The following is a 27,599-nucleotide window of genomic DNA, read 5'->3' as shown; positions in this document are numbered from 1 at the left end:
CACTCGGAACGCGGAAAATTCTTTGCGCCAGAATTGATGCATTCGATCTGTTGTTAAATCGAATGAAAAATATCATTTCTCGTACAATGGGTCAGTCGAGGCGTCACACCTAACTGAACTATACCTATATCCCGTCTTTCCAATCGTTTTTTTTTTTTTTTATGTAAATTCGAAAAAATAAAAGCGATCGAAACATAGCATAAAAGTTGATTGACGTAAAACTTCAAATTGCTTTTACATCTGTTCGTTCCAAACCCTTTCCAAAGAAAACTATCTATTAGCATGTTATATTAATAACATTAACGCTCTGTTCTTATCAATCATACTTCGTACTTGAATCGCTCATAACTCGGCAAACAATCCTCGACCAATTTTTTGCATTTGTTTCGGCCTCCAGAATCCTCCAAAGATATTCCACATATATATATATAATAGGCCAATATTTGAAGCAATTTGAAAGAAATAAAATGGACGGCTAATTATTAATCGCCAACGTTTTATTAATAGCCCGTTAACCGCGGTCGCAACTTTCGTAAATGAGGCCACCGATTTGGGTAGAGGGGGAGGGGGAGAAACGATTGCAAAATTTGCCACGCTAACGTATACATTTGCGGCGGGCAGCGAGCCCGTCAGTTGTAAAATGCTAAACAAACCGAGGGTGTCCGTTCAAATAACGTGCGCCGACCAACGTCACTAAATAACCGCTCGAACAAGCAGCCCGCCCTTGTTTTCCACCCCAAAAACCGTTCGACTTTTCCAGCCTGCCTCCATACCCTTCCCTTCCCCTCTCCCCCGCCCGACGTCTATTTTCCCGGATTTCTGAATTAACGCCGAGCCCCCCCTCTCCCTCAACGTTGAAACGTTATTTTGCTTGCCCCCAACATATGAATCCATTCTAAACGCTAATTTTACATCCGCTTTTGTTCCCACGAATTTTACAATGACACGTGTTTCCATATATATATATATATTTTTCCGCCTCGTCATCTGTTTTTTTTTTATTATTCCTTTTTTTTCAATATTTCGCCAGTTTTTTTTTCCAGAGCGGAGGGAGAGAGGAGAGGGAGAGGCACGGAAGAATAGAAATATATATTATTTGAGGAACGAATTAGCGTCGTTAGGGGAGGATTAGATTTTTTTTTTAGAAATTATTTTGATTTGAAAAGAGGTGAAATTACCTCTCTGATAATTAAGCATGCAGAAATGGAACGAGAGATGGTTACTTAATATCGTTGCGTCGATCGATTGATTTTGAATGGAAGGTCGATTATTATATAAGTAAACGTTTTCCATCTGAAAGAATCGAATACGTATGATAAAAACGATTGGGGATAATAAAAGGATTTTCGAAAAACGTTCGCATTTATCGTTATTGGGGAATAAAGTGGATTAGCCGTTTCTTTCTTTCTTTCTTTTTTTTTTTTCAATGTTTAATTAATCCTGTTCCTGAATGTAAATATTTCCACCGTGCTTCGTGGATTCTGTGATTTCGTATTCGGGACAGAAGGGGAGAGACAATAGACGTAAGATTTAATTTAAATACGTGATTCGTTCGATGTTCCGATAATTAGTTCTTGGGAGAAGTGACGTTTGAATAATCGGAGTTTGGGTTAAGCGACGTTGAGATAATCGACGTTCCATCGTATTGCCTCCTTCGAACAGTTCGATAAAGGAGGACACTCTGCCCTTGCCGAGGAGGGGAGATTGATGAAATACGTATCCCCGAATAGAACAAACGATCCGACAACGCTTGATTAACTCTCTGCTATATCACGGATCGCGCAAGTATGGGAATCCTTATCCTTTAATAAATAAGATGACACGAGATCAAGTTCGATGAAGAAAATATCCTAAAAATCCTCACACCTTTATGGATACACACTGAAATAATTTCGCGAAAAATTAATTACTTCTAGAGACATTTTAAAAAATCCAAGGTACTCCATCCAAAAAAAATTGAGAAGAATATTTGTTCAGTGGATCTTTACAAGCAAATATAAAAAATCCATTCCTTTCTCGAGAAAAAATTGTCAAACCCCAAACGAAATCGTTTAACATACGATTAATCCACAATCTCGATCAACACCTTTCCACAAACGGGGGAACGAGCTAAAACGCGGTACGTGATTCCATTTTGTTTAGCCGAATCCCTCCTCTCTTTCTCTTTCTCTCTCTATCAAAGTTTCCGGCCGCGCCAGACTGTACCAGTTTCGCCGGCGAAACTGAAACTTAACGTATCACAAAGTTGTCGAGGAAATCCGGGAAGAAGGGAGTCCTCCCCCTCCCCTGTTCGTTCCGCTTTCTTCGACTCCTGCTGGGACGGAGCCACCACGAGTGAAGATAGCTACTTTGGAGGGAAGGTCTCGAGAACGGAGAAGAAGGAGGGAAGAGAAGAAAGGAAAAGGAAAGGAAAGGAAAGGAAAGGGAAAAAAAGAGAAAAGAAAAAAATGGAGGAGCAAAGGTTACCGAGGTACACACTCGCGTCTCGCGCCGGGATCCTAGAACGTGACCGGACTCGTGACACGCACGCCCTTCCAAAGAGTTAGCAACGAGCATCCTTCTTGGATCGCTTTGACACCGTGCTCAACGACCCTCGTCGCCTCCCAGAGGTACAAACTCGCCGTGGTTTCTCCTTATCTCGTAACTTCACGTCGCTTTTCGGTGTCCTCCTCCTCCCTCGCTCCCTTTAAATCCAACATTTACGATCCAACTTTTCTCCCGGCCCGTTTATCACAATTATTATTATTGTTATTATTATTATTATCATCATGATCACGATACTAGAGAAAGAGATATTTTTCGAAGATCCAAGTTCTCTTGTTATTAACCTCGTCGTTCGTCGAAGAGAAGATCAAAGAGGGTAGGGTTTCTAGAGCTGGTGAGAGACGATTGTTTTTACGGTTTTTACTTCGTATCGAACGCGTTTCGAGCGTATTACTTTCCCCGGGATTGGACACAACTTGTCCAATCGTGGTCTAGAATATAGATCCTTGAATCTAGATCTTGAACTCTAGTTTCCGTTCTAAATGCAAACGCGGCCCGACGGTCGGTCGTCGGCGAATTATTTCTCTTCCACCGAGCTCGCCCTACCTCCACTCCCCCTACCTTTTCCAAGTTTGTTCGCCAAGCGAGGCAAGAAACGAGCATCGCTTTTCGAGAGCACGATTCTCGTTCCCTCGAGAGAATTTCCACGAGAGATTACCGCCATTGAGAGATAAAGATGGAACAATCGAGAACGAGGGAGGGAGAGTGAGAGAAGTCATCCTTCCCACCATCTACGTTTAATATTCGATCGTATGGAACGCGACGAGCTTTGACAAAAAGCTCCCCTCCCACCGTTTCGTTTGCTCGAGAATGTAGACGCACGCGCGCGCGGAGGTAGAGAGACTTCTCATCTCGCGTTTGAAAGAAAAGAAGGATTCCACCTCTCCTTCCCCTCCCTATTTGTCATATCTCTTTGTTTCACGACGTTTAATGTTTACGCTCGTCCGGCGGATCCTCCTCCTCCTCCCTCTTCCTCTTTTATTCTCATCGATCAAGCTCTCCCTCGAACCTCTCCACCCTGTCCAAAGATAAATCCAGATTTATTTACGATTCCCTCCGTTCAAAAGGTCAACACGGGCGCGAATGTCCCCCTCTCTCTGTCGGAGAGGAGGACAAGGAGGAGAAGAAGGAATTGTATAATACGGCTGACCTTATTCGCGGGCTAACCTTTCCAACCAGCCTAACCCCGCCGAGGACACATCCCACGGGACGTGAAGTCGCGACTGCATCCCGAATCCTAATCTTGGTCGGCTGACAGAAGCCATCCAAGAAGGCGATATTTCGACGCAACGGGGATACCAGCGTTCTCCCTTCTCCGCGTTTATTTATGGGGCCGCCGTATAATATTCAGAACGCGTGATCGGCACGACACCCTCCCCGATTCTCCTCGAGGAGAACCTTCTTACTCGACGACATTTAACCACACACCGACGATTGTGGAAACGCTCGAGGGATAAACTGTTCCTCGTCCTTCCTCCTTCCTTGTCAACGAGAGGAAAAAAAGGGGGAAGGGAAAAGGTCGTTCTTGTTATCTTTATTATTCGCGATATCTTTGCAACGAAACGACGAGTCAGTCAGTCAGTCAAGGTGGGTGGTCTGGAGAATTCTTTTCGATCGTTCGAAATGTAAAACCGTAGCGGACAAACAACAAATGGCGGTTACGTCATGTTGGGGAGAAGATAGGGGAGCGGCGAGGAGCGATTTGTCTTTGACCTATCGCGGATTGCAGGTTTTTCCACCAGGTTGTTAATAGCGGCCTGTACAACCACCGATAAGGATCGCCGCCATTTGTCTAGCCGGCGAGCTCGCAAATTTTTAACGACTCCCCCCCTCCTCCTCCCTTTCTCCGCTCGTTTCGATCATTCCACCACCGTCCCCCTCCCCCTCGAGGAATTTACGAGGAAGGGAGGGGGAAGTGGCAGCGAGCTTCTCGTCTTAAACGATTTAATTATCTTCCTCGAAAGCTTGTTCGGATATTCGAGTAACCTCCCCGCCGAGAAGATATTTTATCCTCCCTTTCGGGGCACGATATTTCGCGTGTATATCCACGATACTTTGCTCCTAACTGGGGAATATTTTTCCACCCGGCCAAGCTGAAAACGAGAACGCGAATTGTTTCCACCTTTGAGCCGTTCCCGCCGGGGGAATTCATTTTTTTCTAGATGAATTTCGCCCGTCCCTGTCGCTGCTCCGTCTAAAATACGCGGGGGTTAATGAAATAAGCGGCGCCAGAAGTCTCCCTGTTTCGCAAGTTGACCAAGAATCTAACTCCTCTAGGAATTTCTGGACCAGGAATTCACAACAATCCTGCCATCCTCATCTTCAGTCCTCGTTTCCAAAAACTTATTGTATTGGTGTCTCTATCGTTGCCGACCGGAGGAGAGGGATGGTTAAAAAAAGAAGAGGGGGGGAAATTGGAAGAGCAAAGTATCTTTTTCTCTAACGGCCGTAAATCAACGTGAAACACATCCTCGTGAAAACGATGTCCCATTTCGACGTGCGTCGAAAGGCTACGGCAATCTCGATTCCCGTAGAAATCGTTCACGACCATTCGATATATCCCCCGTTTCCTCCCCCTCGGATAAAATCGGCCACGGAATATCACGTGGCGACGTATCATCGACGGTAACCGGAAAAACTTCATCCCTCCTGAAAAACTTTCTTTCTTCCTTCCTTCCTTCCTTTCTTTCTCTCTCTCTTTCTTTTTCTTCTTTCTTCTCCCCGTTGGTTCAGTTCAGAGAGGGAGAGGAGAGGGGTGAACGAGTGACAGCGGAAGAAGAATTTCCATGGCCGCGGTATCGTGTGTAAGGCATCGTCGTTTTAATACAACTTTCGATTGGCACCCTCGGCCGGACCTTCAACGAATCCGATACCCCAGAGCCAAAGACGAGGGTAGTAAATCAGTCGAGTGCAGCTCGGGGGTTGGTCGTCCAGGACAACACGTAGCTGCCATCTATATTCGTGCCCCTCGCCTCTCAACCTTATCCCTCCACCACCCCTCCCTCGACCTCTATACCGTCCCTCAACCCACCCTCGCCTCGTGTCGTTTCGACGCCACAACCACCGCCACCGTCTGCGCGCGCGTGTGCATGTGTGTGTGTGTGTGTGTGTAACAGGCACGAAGACTCCGTATAACCTTCTGGAAAGGCACGATACACCTTGTCGGGCCGCAGAGATTTATATCCAACCGAAATCGAGTTTGATGCTGATCGTACCTAAAACGGTACGATATACGAAACACGATGCTCGTTCGCCCTGCTATTTTTTTTTTCTTTTACTTTTTCTTCCTTCTTTCTTTCTCTTTTTTGTCCTATCTGTCAGTGAACGGGGATAATGACCGTACGTTGTCGCTAGGATTTTGAGTAGATGGGTAATATTCGATAGGGCCAGTGGAGGGGAGAATTAAGTTTGAAAAGTTTATTTTCTTTTTTTTTTTTTTGGATACGTGTGAAGTTGTTAGTTTTGGATTGGATATCGATAAGAAGTTGTTCTATGCATGGTGAAAACGAATTTTTATTGTTTAAAAATTTTTCTTTTTTCTTTTTTTTTTTTTTTTAGAAAAATCGAGATTAAACGAGAGGAAGGAATTCGTATTTTCTGAAATTAATTTTGAAACGGGGCAAAATTAATTCTACACTTTTTGCTTATTTTCACGTGTATAGAATTAACCCCTTTTGTCGATAATTCATTCGTATCTAATTGGCCGGTTTCATTTGTTCATTCGTTGAAAACTGGAAGCTACAAATGAGAAAATTTTATTTCTCCATATGTTTGACTTATTTTTCCATAATAATCATCCATTTGTACATTTATTTCTGTGTGCATCTCATTTAAACCTATTAAAATATCCTCGAAACTATCAAAAATGTTTTAAACAAACGTTAAATATAAATTGTAGAATTTATTGTACGAATAATCTACTATCTCTCCTCGTTTTTCATAAATTTTACCAAGTTCGAATCAAAATGCAAAATAAAACAATAACATACAACAACGAATTTTAAAAATCTTCCATTCTTCTTGGTTATCGTTATCAATAATTCGAAGATATTCGAGTAGGATCCATTTAAACGGGACACCTTTAATATACAAGGAAGGACTGTCTAAAAGATTCGGGTCAAAGGTAAACTCGGTCACGTAGTCGAGAGCATCGAGTATCGAATATACGTGAAAATCATACATCCGATTTTTCAATATATATCCAATCATCGAAGGCTGATAGTTGGTAAACCATCGGGTTCACGATAAAACGAAATTAAGGATTGATATACAGAGAGAGAAAGGGACAAGGGTCGACAGATTCCACAAATATTGAATAATTCTCTTGTATAATTACCAAGCGCGGGATCCGTTACAGAGAAACGATTATACGCGCATCATCAACGTGCCACGTATTCAAACGATATCGATCGAGCTGCTCGTTACTCAAACGTAAATAAATCAGATTATCGATTTAGTCCGAAAAAAGAGTAGAAAGGAAAAGATGGGGCGGTCGTCGAAACTCTCTTTAAACTAAAAAAGGAAAGAAAGCGTCGGAGGGGACGAGGACGCAAGGAGAAGCAAATTTGTAACGAAAGTTTGCCTTGTTTCGAACGACTAGCGTTTTTCTCCCGATTTCTACGATGCGTGGAATGAGCGGAGGCGGGTTGTTTGCGCATCGACTCGATTAAACGTGGCGAATCGAGGGAAAATCGCGTCTCGGGAAAACCGCCAATTTGCCTCCGGTCCCTAGGAAAATTATCAGATTTTCAGCGGCACGCCGTTACCCCACGGCGAATCACGCGGTCGCCTTCCCCCCCCCCTCCCCCTCCCCTGATGCATAGTTAATTACAATCCCGTTAGAGGCACGCAAGACTGGTAAATTAAAGCAATTTCTGCCTCGTAGCCGCGTTAATGCCTCTAATGACGCGCGCACAGGCGTCGCCGTTTCGAACAACGACGGTTCAATTAATATTGATAACTTCAATTAACGCGGGCCGATTCAACTTGCGCGAATGCGTCGGCGCGGCGTGTCGCGACACACGTGTCCCTTCCCCTTCCTCCTCCCTGCTACGTATCTCCCCGCATCTCGTTCTCTCGCTTGCAGCGAACACGACGGAACGGTCGAAATGCAAGTAGAAATGAAAATATACGTATCCGCCGGGTGTATTCGTCAATTTCTTCCTTCCCTCTTCTTTCGAACGTTTACGTTATTCACGCGGATTTATCGTAAGTTTAGATTTATATCGTAAGTTGAACGGTGAAATGAAAAATCGAGGGACGGGGAAATAGTGGAAAAAGTTGCGGGTGTTAAACAGCGAAAAATGTGACGAGATCGGGAGAAACGTCTGCACGTTTATAACGAATATTCGCGTTACTGCGAAAGGAAAGCGGGAAAACATTTTTTTCATTTTATGTATATGTATAAATATATTTTTTTTTTTGGAAGGAGCCGGATGACGCGACGCTCGCGTATATACGTTCGTTCGCGATTGAACGTATTGACAAAATTTGTCAAACGTCAACATGGCGATTTTTCTTTTTTTTTTTTTTTTGTATTCAAAAAATTAGTTTCAGAAATATCGGCACGGTGAAAGGATTTATCCGGGATTTACAATACGGGGTCTATTCAAAAGTCAAACTGATTAACTTCGTTTCCCGTCGAATTTTCAATTTTCCCGCCGAAATCCAATTTCGATATTCGATCGCGGTCGATAATAATAATAACAATGATTCGGAAATTATAAATTCATCTCGACATCGGTTAATCGGTTTGGTTATAACGGTTATTATGCGTTACAAATGTTCCTTGGATAATTTCGCCAAGAATCTCGCTTCTTGGCGGAATCGATATCGTTCGCAATTAAAGGCGCAAGCAAAGTCCATTAATTAATTAATTAATTAATTAATTAATCAATTATTTGTACGTAATTATTTTCGGTCTGACGAGCCCCGTAGCAGTTTCCGTTCGCGCGCCAATCCACCGTTTCTGAGAGTTTCATTTCATCGCGCGGGCGGCAATTGCCGTGCCGCGTGCCACGTTCTCAGAACTGTTGACACCAATTACCGGCAAAACATCTATTTCCGACGATGATACCGTCGCCGTTTCAACGAGATAGAAATTTTAAAGCTTGGATATTGCCTGCTGCTTCCCTCCCTCCCTCCCCCCTTTTAAAGCTAAACTTTAACGCTAAATTTACTCCGTTGCTTTATACATGAACGTTACGCCCAAAATCGAGAAAGAAATTATATACTATTTCGTTTAACGAAATTTCACGTAATATCGATCTGTATTATATCTTACGAGTTTATTTTTACAATAAGATATTTGTAATACTTATCGAAAATTAAATGAAAAAAGAAACGTTTAATCGATACAATTAAAAGCAATCCTTGTAAAATCAACTTTGATCATTTAATGACGGTGCGTTTCGTTGAATTTACACACGGTTATTTGCCATTCCAGCGATAAAATAATGAATGGAAATTGTTAACGGTACGGAAAATAATAATAAAATAGCCCATCGAATATGGATAAATATTGAAGATTCCTACTATATTTGCGATAAGATAATCTTTATTGATATTGGTACGTAATAATCTTGTATTTACGAAATTAATTTTTATCTATAATATATCGGAAGCATTAAATATATAATCACGATTTTTTTATATATATATATAATTTTCTAAATAATAAAAATTTATGGATAAATAACAATACCTTTCCTTTTTTTCTTTTTTATCATCCCGCACAATTCCAATCGATCGAACAAGAGATCACAGAACCAGAGAGAATTACGCGACACGTACTCGACAAGCTCGCTTCGTCAAGTATTGCGAAATAAAAAGAGATCGATTAGACAAACGAATATCTAATAAAAGAAAAATTAACGTGCGAGGAGGAAGGGACAAAAGAGGCGTATAATATAACACGGGAGAAAGCGGGAGGAAACAAGCTGGGAAAAGAACGATCGAACGGAGAGTAGCGTTTGGTGGAATCAGAAATCGATTGTTCGGCAATAACAATTCGGTGCATTCAGCTGTGGAGGAGGCGAACGAGGAGGAGGAGGAGGAGGAGGAGGGAGCGAGCGACTACTTTCGCGTTCGGCGCAATATCTGTGAGTGCATTTTCCCCGGATATCGAGGCAGACCACACGCGACCGGATAGGAGCCGTGCATACATGCCCACCCTCGCCAATAACAAACGCCGATTTTTCGAGAGACGAAGAGGGTGTGCGGCAACCTGTGGCCGCCACGATCCTCGGCGAAACTGAAACGGAACCAGGCCTCGTGGCCATTATGCACCGGCTACAATACGCACCACGTTACGTACCCACTCGTTCTCCACTCGCGAAAATAGCGCGTTTTTACAATCGACTCTGTGCTCCCCTCGTCTCTTTCGATCCTTTCGATCGGGCCTCGATCAAGCAGCACAATTTCGCGGCTCGCGATTCCCAATCGATCGTGAATTTTAACTTTGCGAATTTTCTTTTTCGTTCAATAATTGGAGGATAGCTTGACTCGATTCGAAGAACATTCTGTCGTGTTTGTGAGTATTAAAATTAATCATTGGTTCAGAGGGAGGCGAGTTTAATGGAAGGTCTGGTTTTACATGTTTTATATGGATCTTCATCCCTTTCATCGGGATCACAAGTATGTAATTCTGTTTATTCATTCTTTAATTTAAACAACAAGGATTTATCGGTATGTATTTAATTAATGTGATTTATAAATGTTTGAAAAGATATTCTTTTTTTCAATAATTCAAAGTGTAGTTTATCGATTATTATACCATCGATTAATAATAATAATTTTTTTTACATTTCGACATTATTTCTTACCGAATCAAATTTTATGGATCGTAATGATCATCTTTTCGTTGATAAACTCAATTCGAAGAATCATATTTATCAATATGCAATTAACACGACTTATAAAAATCGAAGAGAAGAAATGTCGAAACCAAAATCCTTCCATCATCAATTAACTTTATTTATTTTCTTTTCCAATTTAAAGATTTATCAATATGCAATTAACACGACTTATAAAAATCGAAGAGAAGAAATGTCGAAACCAAAATCCTTCCATCATCAATTAACTTTATTTATTTTCTTTTCCAATTTAAAGATTTATCAATATGCAATTAACACGATTTATAAAAATCGAAGAGAAGAAATGTCGAAACCAAAATCCTTCCATCATCAATTAACTTTATTTATTTTCTTTTCCAATTTAAAGATTTATCAATATGCAATTAACACGACTTATAAAAATCGAAGAGAAGAAATGTCGAAACCAAAATCCTTCCATCATCAATTAACTTTATTTATTTTCTTTTCCAATTTAAAGATTTATCAATATGCAATTAATACGACTTATAAAAATCGAAGAGAAGAAATATCGAAGCCAAAATCCTTCCACCATCGACCAACTTTATTTTTTTTTTTTTCCAATTTAAATAATTGCACGATTTGCATCGATATGCCGTTAGCACGACGCAGAGAAAGAGAACAGTTTGGAGAATAGCGATGTCGTGAAGCGATCATATTTCACGCGAGCGGGAAGGCCACGGGACGAAAAATTACAACGGGGGTGAACGAGCCGCGAAACGGCACGTAACCGCGTCGTATATGGCCGAGGGCGCGGTTCCATGATACACGAGATTCCTTGGATCGTAAAAGGCCCGTATCTTTCGATTTGGAGGAAGGCCACTGCGGAAATAGCAGGTTTTACAATCGGGCGAAGCGGACTGTTTAGAGAGGGCGAAACTGGATAACGTTCGAAGGAAACGAGGGGGTTCATCATCACTTGTGTGTCGAATCGCGCTGTTCAGAAAAAAAAGATTCTTCGTCAACGTCCGACTCCTCGAAAGGGAAAAGGATCGAGCACACGCGTATTTGTTTTGTAATGGGTAGGTATTTTTTTTTTCTTTTTTTTTTTTTTCCGTTTCTCCCCGTGGCAAACGACAGCGATACCGTTATTCGGAGCGTGTATTGTGTCTCGCGTGTAGTTGTTTCTGTCAATCATACGCGGTCGATGGAAACGACGCGAAATTGCCGAAACCGCGAAATAGAAAGCTGCCGTGTCCACAATTTTGGGGGGAAAATAAAAAATAATGAAACAACCAAGGAAATATTTCCCCCCCCCCCCCTCGGGAGCGTCAAAATTTCCACTGGAACTGGAAACGTAGAGTGGAATGAAACTTTAGAAAGCTTCTCTTATCCGTCGAAATTAACTTTAAACTTTATCTACGCTCTCCTTACGTTTAACGATCTCGAAGTCTCGAATTTCCTCGACAATTTTTTACACAATTTCCTGTCTCTCTTTCTCGAATTTCAAGCCGTGGATCGAGGACATTCTTATGCCTGTATCATCGCTGTAGCCGGAGCGATTCGTGAAAATGGGGAGGGAAAGAAGGGGAGGGAGAGCGTGAAGGCTGGCCGAGTTAAAGGGTAACGGGGCGGAAGAAAGGAGGAAGGAGAAACAAAGCGGTGGGGAGGGAGAAAATTGGTCGAGAGCGAGAATAACTAAGGGTGATGGAGGGGAGGGGAGGGGAGAGGTTGGGTGACAGGCTGCGCAACGTTGGGTCGAGAGAAACGCGTAAACTTAATTGACAAGCACAGGTGGCGCTCGAACCTGACTATCTTTTCCTTCTCGCAGCTACTTAACTACTACTCGCTGTCGAGGCGCTCCTCTCTCTCTCCCCTTCCCTCCCCTCGGATATCGAATCCAACCAGTTTCTCGTTCGCAGAATCTGCTTCGCGGAATTGCCAGCCGCCAACCGCTGGAGTGCATCGACGAACGAGCAAAGTTTCCAGTCTCGCTTGACGAGGTTCAAGAAACGAGCGAACGAACGAACGATCGCGCGAACGAAGAAACGATCGAGTTTGGGGGGGGAAGCGGATGGATCCGCGTTAAATTGGAATCGCGAGTCGAGCGGAACGAGAGAAAGAGAGAGAGAGATCGAAAGAATGGTACAACAACCCCTTTCGTTCGTGTGACTGCGACCGTTTCGCTTCCTTTCGTGGAATTGGCCGTTTCGAGCGCTCGAAGGGGAGGAACGCGTTTCCATCCATGTTTAACGAACGTGGAATTAATCACGAACGGGGAGGGCGTTGGATTTCTTTTCAACCCGTTTCGAATTGCCCGATGATTTATGCGACAAACATCGAACGGCCGTGCTCTCCCCGGGCCACGATACTCCCTAAGGGTAAGGTTTTCCTCCGCGGGAGGGTGAATTCTTGGGCGGGTTTAGCTCCCACGCAGGACTTTGCACGTGCATCTTTAATCACCCGGGTCGAGGGCGCAGGTGAAAGGGGAGAGAGAGCTTCGTCGCCGCCCCGTGTAAAAAATTAACGACCTGTCTTCCGGGGTCAAGCACGGCGTCGATCGACACCTACCCCTCTTCGAGAGAGGAGGTGGTGGGCTACGAAGAAGAGGCGGAGATAGGCACGGAGGGAACGGAGCTAGCCCCGGCTCCGAATAGCCGGCTATCGTTGTGCTCTCGTTCTTGTGTTCTAGCTTGTTTGAAAAAAAAAAAAAAAAAAGAAGAGAAGAGAAGAAAGAGGGAAAAAAAAAGAAAAAATTCCTCTCTCGTACGAAACGGCTGTTTTCGTTGTTTTCTCGAGTGGAGGGGAAAAATTGTGCGACCCGCGATCGTATATCATGCCTCTAATTGCGAATAAAGTGGCCGGCGGAGCGAGAGAGGGAGAAGTTTTCGCAACACTGGTAGGGGATTAAAATTTCCCAAAGTACGTACCCTATTAAAAGTTACAAGATCAATACCGTGTAATCGCTCGTTCAAACTTGCCGACCGATTTTTCTTTTTTTTTTTTTTTTTTTGCCTCTCCACCCCTGTTATTTCGATCGACAATTTAATTCGACCGCGTTATCTGTAAGTGCGTTGCAATCGAAATTGCTGTCCACTTATGTTTCCACGGGGCAAACGAATATATACAAAGTTTTATATATATATATATATATGGGATACGCAAAGAGAGATGGAAAGCAGCTGAAACGGTTCGATGAAAGCCAGTGTCGAGGTGTCGACGATCATTTCGATTGTCAGCCGCCGACGTTAATCGAATTCGTGGTTCGAGCTAAATGAAATTAACCACTCGCTCGCTCCTAGCCACGATACGGAACGCATCAGCGGACGCCAGCTCCCTCCCCTTTCCTCGCCCATTCTTTTCCCCAGTTTTCCACCTTTTCGTCAGCGTTGCCGCTGCCCCCCTCGCGAGGCAACGACAACGAGGCTATCGCATTTTCCGTTCTTCCAACGCTTCTCCAACGAGTCGTCGAAAATTCCGCACCCTCCCTCCCCCCGCGCGCAATCGTTGAATTTTCAAGACTTACCCGTCCGCGGATTAACGTTGCGCTGAATAACTGGGAACGACTTACGAGGCGAACGAAAGCATGCCAGATTTTCCAGCTATTTCGACGAGGAAAGAGGGAAGACGATTAACATCGGATTCGAGGGTAAACGAAACGGCGTTAAGCGTAAAATGTAGACGGGGGAAATAGATATTCCATAGAAAATTAAATTTCGAATAAACGTTTGCGTACACCTTCTCTTCTCCTTTCTACTAGAATGTGATCGTGATCTTTTAGATCCTTCAGACTCTTTATCCTCGAAATTGTTATTTTCAAGGGGTTATTTTAAATTTAAAGTTCATTCTTATTAATTTATCCCTCGACGTTCGATTCAATTTCCGTATAAATGGGTTATGTACTTTTTTTTTTTTCAATTCGTACAAAAATTCGCGCGTGCTCGCCGTTAGAAACATCGATTTACATTCTGCGCGAATTCTTTTTTATTTTTTTTTTTTTTTTGCAACAAACAATTTACGAATTATTTGAAATGGTTGATTCGATATTCTATATATATATCTGTCACGATACAACACGATCTCGATGTATTGGAAATACAAGCCGCCAACTCATAGCGGCCATCGCTGACGCTTATTTTTCGCTCGATTGTTATCCGACTCCGTCCCAGCTTAAAAGAATATTATGCCTGTTGCAAATTGCAAAATAACGGGAATATAACACGAAACACGGATAATGAGAGAATAAGTGTTTGTCACGCGAGAAGTTTCGTTCGTTGCCAATCGTTCGAAACGTCCGGTAATTGGAGATAGCGTTGATCAACTCTCGATCAGTTCGAGCAAATTCCTCGCTCGAAATCCTTCCTTCGTTTCCTGGTCGCGAAATTCGAAGTCGGGATTGTTTCGCGCGCGATGCGCTCGTTTCACTGCGCGAAAGTAGAAGAAACCGCGATTCACAACGCGTTTCCAACGATTTCACTTTCCAGAATTTCGCTTCACAGTTATCTATTACCCAGTTTTATTTCTTGCATCGAGGGACCTTCCGTGTTTTTCTTTCGAGATTCTTTTTTCGCGAAAGGAAGAAATGGATCGATCCCCAGAGAAGAGAACATCGGCTCGACGTTTGATCGAATAAAATATGGATGGGAGGAGAGAGGATGGAAGATCCACGCTATACAATCGTGGATTAAGCAATTAGGGGGGGTTTAATTTTAACCCCCCCGGTGTTCTGGCAAATTTGTTGCCGTGTTCTAAGAAAATGGCCCCGTTTCTCGCTGTTGGATGAAAATTAGCGGATAATGATGTTCGAAGAAATGAATTATTCCCTGTCTTCCCTCTGCGCAATTATTTCTCTCCGTGTCCTGTACGAGACGTGACGGAGGGGAGGAGGGAGAGGAAACGTTCCTTGGGCAAAAAAAAAAAAGAAAGAAAAAAATCATTTTTAATTTCGTCCTCCTGTAACGCTCGCGCTGTAACGGTCGTGTCATTAGCGAAGTAGTAAAAAGGAAAAGGGAAGGAAATGTTGCGCTCGTTAAAAAATATTTCTTCCGAGTGTACAAAGCGTTGCATATGACCGTCGTATACGCGCCACAAATAAATCACTCTAGAGCAATTTGTCCTGGATAACGCTTGTCCAACCAGAGAGAGGGGGAAAAAGAGAAAAGATATTAGTCGATTTCTAATCACGCGAATCGACAATTTTCCCGGAATACAGATCGAATCGATGCGTTATCCTAGAAAATAGGGATCCCTAGGATTCCCCCAGAAGTTGGAAGAATTCGAGAACGAGGCACGTTTCCCTCTCAAGTTTCGTTCCATATTTATTACACGGGATATTTCGACCATTTTCCAAATTCACTCGAAATCGCAACCTATCCTTTACATATACAAATTTACATATACAAATTTTAAACCATCCTGTTCCACTTTCCGATTCCATGAGTCCAATGACACGCGGAGTTTCCGACGCGGATGAAACGAATAAACTTGTTGTTGGAGAAAAATAAACGAGCCGGGAAATTATTAAAACAAGCGAGAAGCTCCCCCCCCGCTTCCGAAAGAATCCTCTCTCGTTTCTCCTTTGCAACGAACGAATCATAATTTTTTTACCCACGGATACGAACGCCACGGGGCATCCCCACGGAGGCAGCTACTACGTGTAGTAACGCGAGCTAAGAAAGCGTGCAGCAAGGGCAATTGTCGGGAAAGAGATAGCCTGGCTTCTCGGAATCAAAATGATCCCTCGACCGAGCGAGAGAGAGAAAGAGAGGAGGGGAAAGAGAGAGGGAAAGTTATTAAGAAGATTATGGACGGGTCGTTGCTCGAACTTCAAAGGACCAATTCCCATTTTCAATTTGCTCCGGGGGCAGGAGCGTCGAAGGGGGGGGTCAAAGCCAACTCCAGTTCCAACCCTCGGATCCGGATCCTTGCCCGTTCCTGGATTGGTCCCGCGATATTCTCCCCGAAGAATTCTATTTCTCGGCCCACTTCCGTTCCTCCCCAACTTCGCGACTTCCCTTCGCGAAAAACCTATCTCACTTCCGCGGAATATATATACCCGATATCATCCTGGTCAAACGAATTCCTCGAATCGAGAAAGAGAAAGGGGAGAGAAGGAGGGGATCTTTATAGATCGAAATATCGTCCCACGACGATACGAACCCAACGGTGGTTTGGAGGAGGAAGGAGAACACGGCGAGTTAATTCCATCCTTCGCGTAAACGGCGAAGTACGTCTTCCGCCCGCGATACCTGTAAAGTTAGTGGCGGCTGACGTATAACAGTTCCGTGCCATAGTGAATACCTTATGGAGATATTATTCGCGGCTTCGAAAGGGGATCGATAAGACGCGTGTGAACCTGTTTCGAAAGATCTGGTATCGAGGAAGAAGAGAGGGAGCCTGATAAAACGTGTAATGATAATTGTACGTTTCAGAGATATTTGTGATGTTTGAGATAGAAAAGTGTGCGTTATTTTTCGATATATGGATGATATATATATATACGTATATAATATCCGTCCGTAATTTGTGGATACACGGGCATTAACGGGCGCATCATGTTTTATTCCATATGATTATTAACGCGCAATAAAGCACTTGAATATTTATGTATATTTACGCAAATTTTATGGATGCGCAAAAATTTGATGATGGATCTTGATGAATCGCGTTATCGCGAGTGATTGTACTATTTTGCGGGAGGATAATTTAATATAATCGATAATCGATTAATTTAATTGATTCTCTTCTATCTAATAACGGTTGAATGTGTTTACCGTAAAAATATATATATATATATATATATATTCATATTCATAACTTGGTAAATTATATAATATTATTGTGTATAAAAATTGGAGAGATTGGAAAGGAATTAAATCGGGAGAGAAAGGTACTTCGATTGAAACGCGGATTTACATTATATCTTTAACGCACACCAACAATAATGCTATAAAATTTGCCGTTTACATTTACGTTTCATCGTATCACGGTAATAAATATTAAATCAAACATCCGTTTCTTCGATTATTTTAGATATTTTGAATATCCGCTTCGTTTTAACGAATTATAGAGGAATATTATAGAGGAATCTGTCTGTCCAAGAATGGATGAAAAAAATATCCTTGGTGTGGCGAATTTTACACGATTCAGTTCAATTGCAAAGGGGTTGGTAAAAGATTCGACGGCACGAGTGTCGCGAAACGTGGATTTCCCTCGATGGAAAGAGGGAAGAAGCGGGAAGAATCATCAATCTATCGTGTATCGGAGTCGAGTATTCGAATGGCGCTAATTCAGTACCCCTTGTCCCTCCGCTCCACTTGTCAAGGACCCCAAGTTCGTGTAGCTCGGCCACTTAAAGCGGCATTGTACGGGAAGACAGGACAGGGTTCGACCAGGATCCAAATAAATAGGCCCTCGTATATCAACGCCCCAGAAATCGCAGCAGCTCGATCAACCTGAGCGCACCTTACATTGTCTCTGTAAGTCGAGCGCGTCCAACTTCCACGAGCTGGATATATCGTGCCCCATTGTCTGAATAAGGGAATAAAATCCTTGATGGACCGCCATCGAATCAATTCAACCCCTCGCCTCGATCTCTAATTATTCGAGAGAAAAATTATCGTTCGATTCTGTGTAACTCTTCGTTTAATCGTAATCCTAAGTTTATTCGATTCTCTGATTGATTTTTTCCTTTTTACGAAATAAAACAATACACGATCTCCTTTATTTATTTATTTTTAGCGATACTTTTACGTACAAAGAGACATCGAAAGACGCGTACTTCGTGGTTATTTTAAAGCGTTTAAAGCCGAACTCGAGGGCAGCAACCTCGAAAAAAAAAAAGAAAAAAAATACGGGGAAACGATAGTCCCGCGATATATAACTAACGTGGAGGGAATTAATGTTATGCCAACGGCTAGCCGTAAAAATTACCAAAACAGAGAGGTATTGGATCGCGATATCTCTCCGCAGATTCGTGGGGAAAAAACAGGATTATTATTTTTGCATTATCGATTGCTCGCTATATTTCGATTCTCCCCCTTCTCTCTTTCCCTCCTTCCCTCCCTCCGACTGTGTGACGAGGCCGAGGGATAGGAGCCGATAATTTTAACGAAGAGGCGAGAAGAAGAAGAAGAAGTTTTAAGAAGAAGTCCCATTCATCGGCTGGTCGAAAAAACTGACAAAACAGTTGATAGGACGGATACAGCGGCCGCTGCGGAATACGAATGGACTTTCGGCGGATGTGCTAGGTGGCCGCGAATGGCTTCGAACTCTGGTTCAAAAGTCTTCAGAAATCTGGAGGGGAGGATCCCTCCAAGACATATATATAAAAGGAAAGAAAAAAAAAAAGAAGATATGAGAGGATTGTGAAAGAGGAAAAAAAAGGGAAATCCACGAGTGTGGAAGAAAGGAGGATGGAGAAGGGAGGGACGGGTTCGGTGGAAAAATGTCATCGAGCGATCCTGATTTACAACGGTAGGGAAATCGGTGCGGCGAACTTCGTGTCCGTGGCGGAAACTCAGAAATTTTTGCTCGTGGGAATCGGAACTTTCATTGACGTTCGTGCTAGATTTCTCGCGCGCGCGTAAAATAAAAAAGGAAGAAGAGGGGGAAGGAAGAAGAAGAAAGAAGAGAGAGAGAGTGCGCGGTTAACGTGGAGTCGGTTAACAGCGGGACGCAGGAGGTGTATAAGGATTGTCTTTTATTAATGATTTTCCCTAATGCACATCCATGGATACACAGAAACGCGGTTATACGTAGTTGCGTAGTTAATGACCGATTAGCGTAGCAAGCTTACACGTCTCACTTTAAAGCGCTTTACTATGGTAATATATATGGCAAACAACATTTGTCTTTGATTATCGTGGCCGGTGTTTGCATAGCTGTGTAAATAGTACCACGAGGCTCTCCTTTTGGCCGGATACGCGTCCAACGAAAGAGAGAGAGAGAGAATAACGTCGAACTAGTTTTATTCTTTGTATTCTTTCTCCGTATCGTTTGTCCCAATTATTCGCAAAATTATTCGCGAATGTTTATTTCGATGAAAACCGAGTTATCCTCCTTTGACAGAAGAACGGATCTAACCGACGGTAAAGGAACACTATTATCATTGGCCGCGTTAAAATGTTTCGCGTGCTCGCGCCACTTGAAAATGTGTTTTCAATTTTATTCCATTTCGACGCGTTACGCGAAATATAAAAGCGAGCCCCGCGCGTATCGAATAACGCCCGAAACCTTGTTTCCACGCGAGTCGAATTATAACCGAATTTCTAGGTAGAGGGAGGGAGAGAAAAAGAGAGAGAGAGAGAAATTGTACATCCGTGTAACCGATATAACAACGAAAGCAATCTGCCCCTAAAAGTTCGATCGTACTAATCGAGCGGCGTTAAGAGGGGGAGGGAGGGGGGAGGAGATGATAGTGGACTAGGTAATTTTGCCTTTGGAATTCGCCGAGCCAACCTATAAAGACCTTCGATCTGCATGGCGAATAACTATGCAAATTTCTCCATAGGTTGGGCACAGACTTCTGATGACACGGTACACCGTTAAACCAGAGTTGCGAGAGCAAACGTGTTCATAAAGCCACGCATGACCAACACCGAACCTCGTTTCTACCCCTCGTTTCCGCGCCATTCGCCCGTGAAAACGTGGCAAAAGAGTTTTTCTTCCCACGCATATACGTGCATGCGTCTCTCGATTACTTTTCGAATATCGAGTACTCTCCGCGTTACTTACGCGTACATTCTTGTTCACGTTTATTCGTTAAAATGAATATATAAGAGGCAAAAAGATATCATCAATGATGATTAAATTGAAATTCAATAGATATTATTAGACTTCTGGAAGATTTGGTTTCTTTTTGGTGCTTTTGTTCGCGGAGCGAAATGCGTCGAACCGTGTTAAAGTACCTCCATGTTGTTTTCGATGAAGATGATTCGAGAGAAGGAACGTTTATTTTTGTCGAGGGGAAGAGATACGTTGGAAAATGTTGTCTTAAATGGAACGGATGTATTTTTGTTACCGTTGTAATGTTGTAATTGCCGGAACTATATAAGTTTCATCTTGTTCACAACGCGCCATTTTTTTTTTTCCCCTCTCTTTTTTGGAGCATCACTCTTCATCATCGGAATATTTCGATATATCAATGTTTAAAAATGCAACGTTTTACAAAAATTTATATACGCGAATAAAATTCCAAGCTGATTAAATTTATTTATTTATTATTTTTTTTTTTATTTAACGAAACAAATTGTAACCCATCGTTTCATTCATGTCATCTCGGGGAGAGGATACAATCCAGATTATATATACAAGCGTAGTGATACGAAGATTTTTAAGATTTCTGTGTTAAACAATTCGCTTTGCACGTCCCGCATATGATCAATGCGCGTTCCGCGTCAAACAGGTACGAACGACGATTTAGAATAGCTAATGTTCCACGGGTGGCAAACAGAAAACGGAATGATAGAACCGGCCCGTATCGCTTAGTTAGACCGATAAGAACGAATAGGCTAACTCCGCCCTAATCGAATCTCTGATTCAATTTCACGTTACGCTACACTGTCGAATTACGGTTGGCCGGAAGATAACCAGAATATGGTTAAAACGCCTAGCTCCATCAAACGTCCGATCTAATTTAACCGTGAATTCATCCCGCGTTGCAAGACGCTTTTTCCTAAAAAATTCGGAATTTCGTTCTATAGAGAGGGAGAATCGATTGTCTGGAACACGTATCGGGTCGATTCATCGTGTCTCGACGTGTATGATCTCGAGTGTCACCGCGAGCGTGCATCAATTACAACCGGGGTCCGCCATCCATCTCGATGCGTCGCCCGTTACATACACACGCCGCATATTTCCGGATTGCGCATTCAAGTGCTTATGCGAAGCGTGTCGTTAGGCGAATCGTTCTACTTTCAATCCCATCGGCCGTAAATCCGTGGCCCCCCGTAAAAGTTGGGAAAACCGATCGAAATCGTCAACCTCGAAACAACCGTTTGAACATTTTCAAATTTATAGCCATCGAAACCCTGTTATTCTTCCGATGGATATCGAGGGAAATTAACCGACCGGCCAAACGCGGCTATCGTTTCTCCCTCCCTCCCCGTGCACGCTAATTTACCTAATGTTTCTCGTTAAAACGATTCTCGTGGTGCAACGATCTATATAGCCTACTCGAAGCTACTCGAAATCTCTCGAGAAATCGGAAGAGAAGAGAAAAGAACGAAATCTCTCGAGGAGATTTTTGCAACGAATGGGGCAGGATAAATAGAACAGATACACGTACCGCGTGCGGTGACCAATGGTGGGGCCAAGTCTTGGTCTCGTGGCCAGTCCCGACCGCCGGTTGGCTCGCTAAAAAGACGACGCGTCTATCGGTGCTTCCGGTTCCGGTGCCGCTCGTGGTCAGAAGCGCTGCCCTCGCCCTCGAGCCACCGATACTCAACGTCGGCGACGTGTCCATATTGCGTGTCCGCCTGCAAGAAAAACAAACGATGATGGTCTCTGTAAAAATTGCGAAAGGAATTGACGTTTAAATGAAATCAAATGTAGAATTATACGTTGAGATTGAGAGAGATGGGGATATATTTGAGAGAGGGGAAATTTAAAGAAATTCAGCCTAGGTTTAACGAAGCCTGTTACGAAGGAGACTCGAAGAGAGTTTTCAAATCGTCTTTTAACCAGTGGTGAAACGTCAGCCGTTGCTGAGAGACTATTTTTCATTTTTATTCGTGCGGTTTCCCGCGTGGTGGTATATTAAATAAATTTTTAGATAAAAATTTCCTCCCGGTATTAAAGGGGAACATTTTTCCCCGGCACGGTTATTATATATATATATATACATATTCCCGGTGTAATATTGAAACGCGAAGCCTCAATGAAATTTCGGCCGGCTACACGTTTCGATAATTCCTCCCGTATATAATCGTGGTATCTGGTAATATAATTAATTGCATCACGAGCATGCCGGAATATATTGGTTTTACTAGCGGACTTGTTATCGCGCGTTCATGAAATTATGGTTAACGACGGCATTACAATGGCTCGCCGATGCGCCGCCACTCTCTCCCGCTCGGCCGCCCATTTAACCGGCCGGAAGAAAACAACTTCTCTCTCGTCCGAATTTCCTTCCCCTCCTCCGGGAATCGCGAGTCGTTGTCCCGGTTAAAAGAAAAGAAAAAAAAAAGGAAAAATCATCGAGCGAAAGATCGAGACTATGGGGATGAAAGAATCGATCGCTTACAGAGCCACAAGGAAATCAAGTGTTAATCGAACTCGGGATAAGATCGAAATCGCGGGGAAGATGAGACGAGTCCGGCGTTCGGGCCAAGACGACCCAACCAGACATCTGAGCAGCGAGGAAAAATAAAAAAAAAAAAAAGAAAAGAAGAAAGGGTGAGAAGAAATAAAATCCACGAACGAGTGAAAATTTGCTCATACCCGCGTCGATCGAATGTCGTTCCCCTTGATGGATCTCCGATTGATTTGGGCACTCCGGCCAAAGGGAAAAGAAAGAGGGGATACTCGATATATCCGGGCGATATAATCTTATCTTAGGCTGTGAACGTCGAAACTCGACGTTTCCGTTGCTCGGACACGTCCACGATCCACCGATCTCTTATCCTTTGGATAAGACTCTTCACCACACTTCAACCGGGTAATCCTCGAAGTCGCGTGCACCTAATCATTACAGGCGGAGGTGGAGGAGGTGGAGGAGGAGGAGGAGGAGGAGGAGGAGGAAGGGGAGAGGGGGTGGCGCTAGGTGTTCCTTAAATCGTTCCAGCACGACGTTCGCTCCTCCTTCCCGTAATTACGAGTCATTACGAGGGGATCATTCCAGCGCGTAGCATACACATACACATACAGGACGGGGGCACGAAAGCACGGTTGCGTCCAACGGTTTTATTGGCGGGCCATCAACGAAACAACTGGTGGCACGATTACCGGAATCGGGCCGTTCTCTCCTGGTCGCGGCCGCGATGTATGCACGATGATAACGGCGAAACGGCCGACGCGTAACCGACGATCAACCACCGCGTTATCGATCTTGCAGACAACTTTGCGCAAAGTCGTAATCGATTTCGGTGGCTCGCCGCGAATTTCTCGAATTTCCCCGCTGCGCCCCGACAGGTCCTCATTCTATCCACCGTTTCGTGTCGCGTTAACGAGAACCAACGAGCAGTCCCAGCTTAATTCGATCGGAAGCACGCGCGGAAAGTTCAAGTAGGAGTCACGAGTATCACCGTTTCGTCGATGGGAAGATTTACTCTCTACCTTTGAGATAAAATTAGGATCGGGTTTAACCCGTCGAATAATTTATCTCCACCGAATCCATCGCGACGATGTTACACCGATTTTTAATTATTTACCGACGCTTTTCCGCTTTTTTTCCCTTTTCTTTTTTTTTTTTTTTTTTTTTTTTTTTTCCCTCCCCGAGCCTGTGCGCGCGCCACGCCGCACTCTTCCCCCCTTTTTTATTTCAACCGAATCTCGACGACAGACCGGTCGTTCGATATTTCATTCCCGTCGTAACCGGACCGATGGTACCATCGTCGTCGTCGTCGATGAAATCCGGCTGCATCATCCTGGCCAATCGTTCTCAAAATTCGTTTATACCGTCGTCGAATCCTCCTCTTTGGAGAATGAACAACCGTTCTTCGAGACGAGGTACGCGGCAGGAAGGTAGGAAGACATGATTTTCACCGACGAATCAATCCGCACATCTCTCCCCGACCCCTTGATACGACATGTATATATCTCTCTTGGTTATCCCGTAGACAACGCGGCTAGGATCGAGAAACGATCGAGGCTCCGTGGAAGCCGGACACGGCCGGAAGTTGGGAAGCGCCGCATACGAAATCGCGCACGACACTGAACCGCCAGGACGTCTAGCGCCCGAGGTGAGCCTCTCGCGGATTCGCGGGCTCACGTGTGAAATTCTTGCGCATGCACCGACGCCTTCTCCCTTCCAATTTCCCCTCTTTCCTTTCCTTTTCCTATCCACCGCCGTTTCTCCTCCTTTCGACAACCCTCTCTCTCTCTCTCTCTCGGTCAAACATCCCTCCATCCCTTCCCCCCGCTTATCTCTTATCGCCAACTGTGTCGCTGTTCTTTTCTCCCCCAAGACTATTGTCCTCTCCCTCCCTTTCGCTCCTCTCCTCTCCTCCTCCTCTCTACCCTTGGCTGGATAAGCTCCTCCGGATGGCATCATGCGAGCGACAAGTATCTAGTGTTAGTCCAGCTTGGCACGGAACTTTGCCGAGTATTTCGCCAGTAAGTAAATTCGAGTGGATCGACGAGGGAGGGGAGGGCTCGATAAACATCGGGGGATAAATGTCTGGGGAAGGTCTTCTCTTCGCGAGGATGATAATGATTTCGATTTTTCGATTATACGTGTAATCGATCGATTTTTGATTTTTAGATAGAAAAGTGGAAGCATTGTTATATTATATCAATCGAATATAATTCTCTCGATTAAATTTTCTCTCTCGTAACAATTTTGAAATTCTTTTTCACGCCTCTCTCGAAATATCATTTAACGCGAGATATATGCATATGTACAGCAGCGTAACGAGCAATCCCGGCGCGTAATAATATATCTTATTTCCTTCGTTTCTGCTTTAAAAGGCTCGACCTATTTACCGCGATTGAATAAGAAAAGAGAGAGAAAAAGAGAAAAGGAAAGAGATCAATAAAGAAAATCTCCCTTATTCACCAGAGAGCCGTCATTTGTGTCTCTAATTATTTCCACCCGTTTCAAACCATTGTAACCGTTGCGTAAATCAACCGCGAGGAAAAGATTTTTCAAAGAGCGATCGATATCGAGCGAAAAATTAAAATTTCATTCCGTTCCTCCCCTCCCGTTTCCAACAACCCTTCCCGCGTTTCATCGCGTTTATACACCACGATAGATTCACCCTTTAACGGCCTTTAAATAATAACCGGTTAATACCAAGCTTGATAAAATGGATCGTCACCTAAACAAGGAAATTGCAAGCGCGATATTGCCTCCGCAACCAGGCCGTTTCCCCAGACTTTTTCCCTTTCCCCCATAAACTTTCCGTTCTCACACCGTTTCCGCGACATACCCGTCCTTCTCCCTTCTCCTCTCGCATTATCATCCGCGTTTTACTCTCCAACAGCAGACGACGACCAAGTGTCGTCATATTCGCGGAATCCTTATCCGTTTATATAAACTCGTTTAATAAACCCCCTCGTAAAAATCTCTAAATTAATCCGTCTCGAATCCCCATTATCCGAAAACCGAAGTGCTCCTTCTCGAAGTGTTTCGTTCGAACGTTCGTTTCGTTGCACATTCATACGCCGCAGTCGTACGTCGTTACAGCGGAATTTGTTTATCCGGGCGCACGGATGGAGAAGAATGCGCTGCTGCGTTCTCGTCGTTATCCCTCGTCTCGTTACTATTATCCAGCATACGTTCTTCGATCGTTTTTTATTTTTCCTCTTTTCTTTTTTTTCTTTCTTTCTTTTTACGATCCCTCTTTTCGAAAGGGGATAGACAGACTTGTGGGTAACCTGTTGAAGATCGGTTCCCTTCTATTCTCGCATCGTCGATCTTCGTGGAACGCGCACGAACACCCTCGATCGATTAAATCACCGCTGGCAAATGGCACGCGAAGAATCAGAGAGAGAGGAGATTTTTTTTTAAAAAAAGATGAAACAGATATCGTTTCAAAAATACGACCGATCGATTTCTCCTTTGCATCCCGTTTATCCTCTTAAACGTTCGTGTCACGTTCGCACCGCGACGCGGGGGAGGAGACAGCTCGCAGTTAGAGAGATAGGGAGACGATAGAGGCAAGGCGAGTATAGGAGTATAGAACAGATTGATCGACCGTGTCTGGATCTCCACCGTGTCGAGACGAGGTGGTAGGGATGGAACGATAAGGGTGGATGGATTTCAGGAGGAAAACCCACGATCGAGACCCCACGAAAGCGGAAGTACTTTGGCCCGAATCGTTGTTGGGGAATACTCTCCGATCTTTGCATTTCTGGCGCACGAAGAGAACGTCCCCGTGTCTTCCGCCGTTGATTGCTCCGTGCGAAATACGACTCTTTCTTCTTCCCCTTACAGAAAGTTATAGGAAGAATCGTTTCGAGCGTTCACGAAACACCTTATTCAAGATTTACGAAGAAGAAGCGAAAGCCGGCCGATCAATTTTATCATCTTCGACAGACACCGGATTTATCCGATTCTTTTAATTGGAAATAGCCATTGGTGGAAAAATATCACCTCGAAACCGATGACCCGATGAACTCTTCGATCGGACGCATATACGGATATAGAAAGTAGAAGATTTTCACTTTTAGATATCCGAGGAATAATTTATAAAGTATTAGCCAAAGTGTTGCGTTACAAGATGGGGAGGATTTTTCCCCGTATCTATTGTAAGAGAAGCGGGAACAATAACGGGCGGATTAATTGGTGGCCCGACCCCTCGAATTCGAGGAAATCCAAGCCCCGGTGGCGGCTACGAATTAACGAGGGTGGGAAAAAAATGGCGTTCATTGTTCACCGAGGGAAACGAGAGACGAGGTGGCCTTTGGACGGCGATGGTGTCCCGATGTCTCGTAAAACGCGATTTTATTCGAGGTTGAACAAATTGAAACATAAGCCGCTCGTAAGTCGGCCCTCCCCCTCTCCCCTCCTATCTCCTAAGGTTTCTTTCGCGCACCACACCCTCCAATACGCGCCCACTATTCGTCTTTTCCACCGTGAATTCCTCGGATCTTTTTATTACATCCCGCGAACAAGGCGGGGGAGGAAGCAAGGTTGCGGGCATTCACGTCGGGTTATACCACCCCCTCCTCCTCCACCGGATACGTTATATCGGGGCCGAATTTATCTCTCCATCGGGCTCCTCGCTGGCCATCTCGTTGCATAAAAATTTATCTCCCCGAGTCGAACGAAGGCAGGGAAACATGATATCGTTGAAAATCGTATCCCACCCCTGTTTGCCTGTTTATCGCCGACCACCTGCCGAACCGCGCGGGATTAAAACGTAACGCGAGACGCGTGCGTATTTGGGAAGGAAGGATACGAAAATTGCGAAAGAATCGAGAGGAAGGGGGAAAGGGAGGAGAAGAGAGGGTGGCGAAACGGGATCGTAAAAAAGTAAACGGTTGGGGGAAAGTAGAAAATTTTCGGATGAAAAACAAAACGGAAGCAGCTGCTGCCGGATGGAGAGAAGCTTGAAAATATAGAATTAGGGAAGGTGGCGG

General features: G+C 43.9%; 1 protein-coding gene across 2 annotated transcripts in view; it reads right to left on the bottom strand.

Annotated features, from left to right (window-relative positions):
- LOC551772 (zeta-sarcoglycan) overlaps positions 1-27,599 on the bottom strand; it is a 214,760-nt gene that overhangs the window by 165,183 nt on the left and 21,978 nt on the right. Inside the window, exons 1-2 of one of the 2 annotated variants that reach the window (XM_624159.5) lie at positions 22,797-24,259; positions 21,643-21,832 (exon numbers count right to left, since the gene is read on the bottom strand). In XM_624159.5, coding sequence (XP_624162.2) covers positions 21,643-21,819 — 177 coding nt within the window. In that variant the 5' untranslated portion in view covers positions 21,820-21,832; positions 22,797-24,259. Of the gene's footprint in view, positions 1-21,642; positions 21,833-22,796; positions 24,260-27,599 lie in introns of those variants that run through there. The other variant, XM_006565911.3, reaches the window with a different exon arrangement.

Source organism: Apis mellifera, linkage group LG2 (assembly GCF_003254395.2).
Source record: "Apis mellifera strain DH4 linkage group LG2, Amel_HAv3.1, whole genome shotgun sequence".
NCBI classification, from domain to species: Eukaryota; Metazoa; Arthropoda; class Insecta; order Hymenoptera; family Apidae; genus Apis; species Apis mellifera.
This window is presented reverse-complemented; position numbering and strand designations above follow the sequence as displayed.